The 5,336-nt window shown below is 54.3% G+C and overlaps 1 protein-coding gene across 1 annotated transcript; it reads right to left on the bottom strand.

Moving 5' to 3' along the window:
• Positions 1–4,021: 4,021 nt before the first annotated feature.
• Positions 4,022–4,972, bottom strand: LOC141725564 (olfactory receptor 14A16-like). Its single transcript, XM_074529453.1, has one exon. The coding sequence runs from the start codon at positions 4,952–4,954 to the stop codon at positions 4,022–4,024; it is 933 nt and encodes a 310-aa protein (XP_074385554.1). The 5' UTR covers positions 4,955–4,972.
• Between the last annotated feature and the right edge of the window lie 364 nt (positions 4,973–5,336).

Below are 5,336 nucleotides of genomic sequence, written 5' to 3'. Positions count from 1 at the left end.
TGACAGCCCCACAGGACTCCTGTCCCATCAACATCTGCTCTGCTCCAGTCTGAAACAGGGCCCAGCATGGTGCCAGGATCATCAGAGAGCTGAGGTGTGTGCTAGAATTCAATGCCCTCCCCATCCCACAGCAGCCCTGCATTTCTCTCCCGCAGCCTTGGTCTCCAGCACAGCCATGGAGGCTCTTTGGGCTCTGGACTGTTGCTGCAGCCCCCAATGGCAGCTGAGCTCTTCCTTTGACAAAGTCAGGCCTGGCCAGTGCAGGCCATGGTCCGCAATTGCTTGTGTGTGCCTGGCCTTGCTGTCAGCCCCGGCAGCAGCTGCGTGGCCCCTTTGTGGCCCTGTGCTGGCCCAGCCATGGTGGCCAGGCCCTGTGCAGGCCCAGCCCAGGCCAGGAGCATTGCGGCTGGGAACGGCCCCTGCGCCGTGGTGCCCACAGTAGCCTTGGGGCTCTGTGCCCCACGGCCTCCCTGCTGGGCAGCCTCTGCCAGCTCCTGCAGAGCCCGTGGCACCTGTGGGGCAGCACAGACAGCCCTGCCCCAGGCTCTGCCGGCCTCTGGGCCAGCAGAGATACAGCCAGGCCTGGCCATGGCCGGGAACAGGCCCTGAGCCCTGCAGGAGGATGGAGCTGAGCCACATCCAAACTCAGCCCAGGCCAAAGCTGGGCTCAGCAGCCAGGGCTGCCAAGGGCTGGGCACAGAGGCTGGCGCTGACAAATGTCCTGGGCCCCCTCCCTGCTCTGTCCATGCCCCCAAGGGCACAGAGCAGCCTCCTCTCTGGGGCACTTGCCTGTTTGCAATGCCTTGCACAGGCGCTGGCCCTGCCCACAAGGCCTGGCCTGAGTCCTTCCCCTGCACGCTCAGCCAGGCTGAGATGGACACTGATGGTTTCTGGGCCAGCCTCTCTGAGCCCAGCTCCCTGCAAGCTCTGCCATGAAGGGATAACTGTTTTAATTGTTTTGTCCTGTTTAGTTATCTTTTCCTGTTTATAGATAGATATCAGCAGTGCCCAATTGATATATACCCCTAGTCCCTTCTAATACAGTCGGAACAGATATCAAGACCCTTCATGGCTTGCAATAAATAACAATTTGTCCCCATCCCTTTGCCACCAATTGTCACTGTCTTATTATGTGAAAAAACCTTTTGCCACAATTTTTCTCCTGAGAACCTGAGAGGCCTAAGAAATGAAAAGTAAAAATAATTATCTGATTGCTTGGAATGTTGTTTGGAGGTTGCTTACCAGCAGCTGCATCTTTGATTAGTTCCATGTGAATTGTTTTTATTTAATAACCAATCCCAGTCTAGCTGTGTCAGGACTCTTGTCAGTCACGGGGTATTTATTGTAATTGTTTTTCAGCCTTCTGATATCTCCTTTCTCTTTCTTTAGTATAGTTTTAATATATCCTTTTCATAAAATATAATAAATATACTATATATAGCATAACATAACATAACATAACATAACATAACATAACATAACATAACATATATCACCCTTCTGAGAACTTGGAGTCAATTCTCACCTCTTACATCATCCAGGGGACCCTCCCAACACCCCAAAAATTAACAACCACAACCATTTCCCTCATCCAACACCTGGCACTCCTATGGATCAGGAATGGTATGGCCAGCAGGAGCAGGGCAGGGATTCTTCCCCTGTGCTCAGCACTGCTTGGGCAGCATCTCGAGTGCTGTGTCCAGTTCTGAGGCCCCAATTTAGGAAGGACATGGAGGGGCTGGAGTGTGTCCAGAGAAGGGCAAGAAGGCTGATGAGGGGGCTGGATTGTGTCCAGAGAAGGGCAAGAAGGCTGGTGAGGGCTCTGGAGCACAAGTCCTGTGAGGAGCGGCAGAGGGAGCTGGGGTTGTTTATCCTGATGGAGGCTCAGGGGAGACAAGGTGGTGTCAGGGCACATGTTGGACTTGATGATCTCCAATGTCTTTTCCACACTTGCTAATCCTGGGATTCTCTGAAACCACCCTTGGAGCAGTGGCAGGAGGAGCCCTGGGCCTTCTCTTCAGAAGCTCCAGCAGCCCAGGTCCCTCAGCTTCTCCTGCCAGCCCCAAAGCCCATCCTGTCAGTCCTGCAGAGCCTCTGCAGCTCCTCCTCACAGCCCAGAACACGGAGCCCCAGAGCCAGGCACAGCAGCCCAGATGTGCCCCCCTGGCCTGGGGTGCCTCTGGCAAGGGAGCAGCACCAGGCACTGCAGGAGCCTGCAGACAATTCCTGCAGCACTTGTAGGATGATCCTGCTCCCCAAGGGACGTTCCCATGGTGCCAAGTCAGGAACTGCAATGGGGATTGGGGCCAGAGAGGAAAGGGCAAACAGAGATGGGCTGTCGGCAGGGGAGGGGACAGGGGTGGGCAAGAGAAAGAAATTTGTAGCAGGAAGACTAAATAAGGCAAAGGGGAAGCAAAGGAAACGGTCAAGGCATGTTAGAGGTGGCTGCCAGGCAGCCCTGGCTCTGACCAATGGCCTCTGCGTGGGACAGGAAACTCCCAGCTGATGGGAACAAGCTTTCTGGCTGACTGCAGAGGCCAGGAAAAAGCTGAGTAGTTTCCCTTGTGTCCCCCAGCCCTTGCTGGCCTGAGGGGCTGATGGCATTTGTGCTTCCTCAGGTTCATGTCCCCACACCAACAGCATGGGGGTGCTCCTGAAGCAAAGTGAAAATTTTGCAGGATAGAAATAAATTTTAATTTAGGTGAAATGTACATTTTTGAGTTGAGCCTGTGGTTAGAAATTGTAGTTATTTAGCCAGGCTGCAAGGCCTAAGCTCAGTGAAGTTACTTCAGCGAAGGACAGAGATAAAGGGGGGGAGACAAAAGATGATAGAGAGAGACAGGGACTGCTGTAAAGGCAAGTCAGCCTGACCTCGGAATTCTTTCTGATAAAAAGGAACTAGTGGTAAAAGTCACAAGAAACCCATAAAAATGAATAAGTATGAATTTTTTGTGAAATTGTACGTATATGTATTTGAGAGGGGGATAAAAAGAGACCTGAAGTTCTCAGAGGTACGCATGCCTTTTGTGGAGAGTTTTCTCTGCATGTGTCCGGTGCCGTAAATAAACATACCGAGCTTTACAACTTTTATAAAGTTGTGAAGTTTCTTCTTTTCTCCGCAAATCACTCCCACCCACTGTGTGCAATGCAAACGGGCTGCTGAGCCAGTGCTGCCGTGTCTGTGTCTGCAAGGATGGGGCACCTGTGTGAGCTGGGGGAGAGGCCAGGGCTGCAGAGAGGGGATGTTGTTGGCAGCTCCATGAGGACGCTCTGGGACGCTGCCCTGGGCTGTGCAGCGCAATGGGGATGGATCAGCCCCTGCTCTGCTGCTCCTTCCCGTCTGCCCCAGGGCCCTTGCAGAGCCCCAGCCATGCTCTTTGCCCCCAGCCTGCCCACGGCCAGCCTGGGGCTGCTCATGTGGCTTTTCTGTGCCGAGCATTGGCCTGGGTGTGTTCTTGAGAGAGCCTGGGCAAGGATCCTGGAGCCCCCAGGCCCTGGCCTGAGGCGTCAGCGCTGCCCCAGCAGTGCCCATGGCCTGTCCCTGCTGCAGCCCTGGCACTGCCACCCCCAGGGCTGTGCCCGGCCCTGAGAGCACTCAGGCCCTGCAGCAACACCAGGGCCACCAGGGCAGCGGGGCAGGGCCACGGCAGCAGCACTGGCAACACCAAGTGCTGCTGCTGCTGCTGGGCACAGCTGCTGGGCCAGCCCTGATCTGCCCCCAGCTCTGCACAGACATTGCTGCTGCAGCTCCAGAGAAGGCAACAAAAGGGCATCACTGCAGAAAACTCTGCTGAGAGATCCTTTAGTTCATTTAAAGCCACCAAGAGTGCAGCCCCTCATTGACACAGTCTGTGGCCACAGGGGAGGTGCAGAGAAAAAAAAAAAATTACACAAACATTGGCATTTCTTTGTGGAGATGATTAAGAAACTAAAACACAGACAAAAACTTTCAAAATGAAAACGACAAGAATTATCAAAGGTAACTTTTATTACAAGTGATTTGTAGAAATTGGCCAGCAGTTTATTGCTCCTGAAAGCATCCAGTCATTTGTCTCCTCACTGCAGCCTTGAGCTCCTTGTTCCTCAGGCTGTAAATGAGGGGATTCAGGGCTGGAGGCACCACCGAATACAGAACTGACAGGGTCAGATCCAGGGATGTGGAGGACATGGAGAGGGGCTTCAGGTAGGTAAAAATGCCAGTGCTGACAAATAGAGAGACCACAGCTAGGTGAGGGAGGCAGGTGGCAAAGGCTTTGTGCCGTCCCTGCTCAGAAGGGATCCTCAGCACAGCCCTGAAGATCTGCACATAGGAGAAAACAATGAACACAAAACAACCAAGTGTTAAACAGATGGAGAAAACAAGAAGCCCAAGTTCCCTGAGATAGGATTTGGAGCAGGAGAGCTTGAGGATCTGAGGAATTTCACAGAAGAACTGGCCCAGGGCATTGCCATGGCACAGGGGCAGGGAAAATGTATTGGCCGTATGCAGCAATGAATAGAGAAAGGCAGTTGCCCAGGCAGCTGCTGCCATGTGGGCACAAGCTCTGCTGCCCAGGAGGGTCCCATAGTGCAGGGGTTTGCAGATGGACACATAGCGGTCATAGCACATGATGGTCAGGAGGAAAAGCTCTGCTGAGATGAAGAACAGAAAGAAAAAGAGCTGAGCAGCACATCCTGTGTAGGAGATGTCCCTGGTGTCCCAGAGGGAATTGTGCATGGCTTTGGGGACAGTGGTGCAGATGGAGCCAAGGTCGCTGAGGGCCAGGTTGAGCAGGAAGAAGAACATGGGCGTGTGCAGGTGGTGGCCGCAGGCTACGGCGCTGATGATGAGGCCGTTGCCCAGGAGGGCAGCCAGGGAGATGCCCAGCAAGAGGCAGAAGTGCAGGAGCTGCAGCTGCCGTGTGTCTGCCAGTGCCAGCAGGAGGAAGTGCCTGATGGAGCTGCTGTTGGACATTTCCTATGGTGTCTTGGCATGGGGATCTGTACGAAAAGTAATTATGGAATAGTTGGGTTTGGAGAGGACTTTAAGTATCCCAGCACACCTTGGGAGCACTTTCCCCCCACTGCCTGCCCAGGACTCTGCTGCCTGGAGCTGTCCCTGCCAGCAGCTGCTTCCCTGTGCCCAGGGCTGGGCCCTGCCAGTGCTGCCAGAGCCCAGCCCAGCCCTGGGGGCTCAGCTCTGCCCTGCGGAGCCCTCCCAGCTCAGGCACTGCCCAGGGGCAGCTTTGGCTCTGCAGGCTCTGATGGCAATGTCAGAACAACCCTGAGGAGGCTGGAAAAGTGACACTGATGCTGCCTGTGAGGTGCCCTCTGCTGATTTTCGTCAGCGTCTGGTT

The sequence above is a fragment of the Zonotrichia albicollis genome, chromosome 30, assembly GCF_047830755.1.
Source record: "Zonotrichia albicollis isolate bZonAlb1 chromosome 30, bZonAlb1.hap1, whole genome shotgun sequence".
Taxonomy (NCBI): domain Eukaryota; kingdom Metazoa; phylum Chordata; class Aves; order Passeriformes; family Passerellidae; genus Zonotrichia; species Zonotrichia albicollis.
Note: the sequence above shows the minus strand (reverse complement) of the source record. Positions and strands in the feature narration are given on the sequence as shown.

Excerpts from the sequence above, each read along its gene's own strand:
- LOC141725564 (XM_074529453.1), bottom strand. The coding sequence starts at position 4,954 with ATGTCCAACAGCAGCTCCATCAGGCACTTCCTCCTGCTGGCACTGGCA.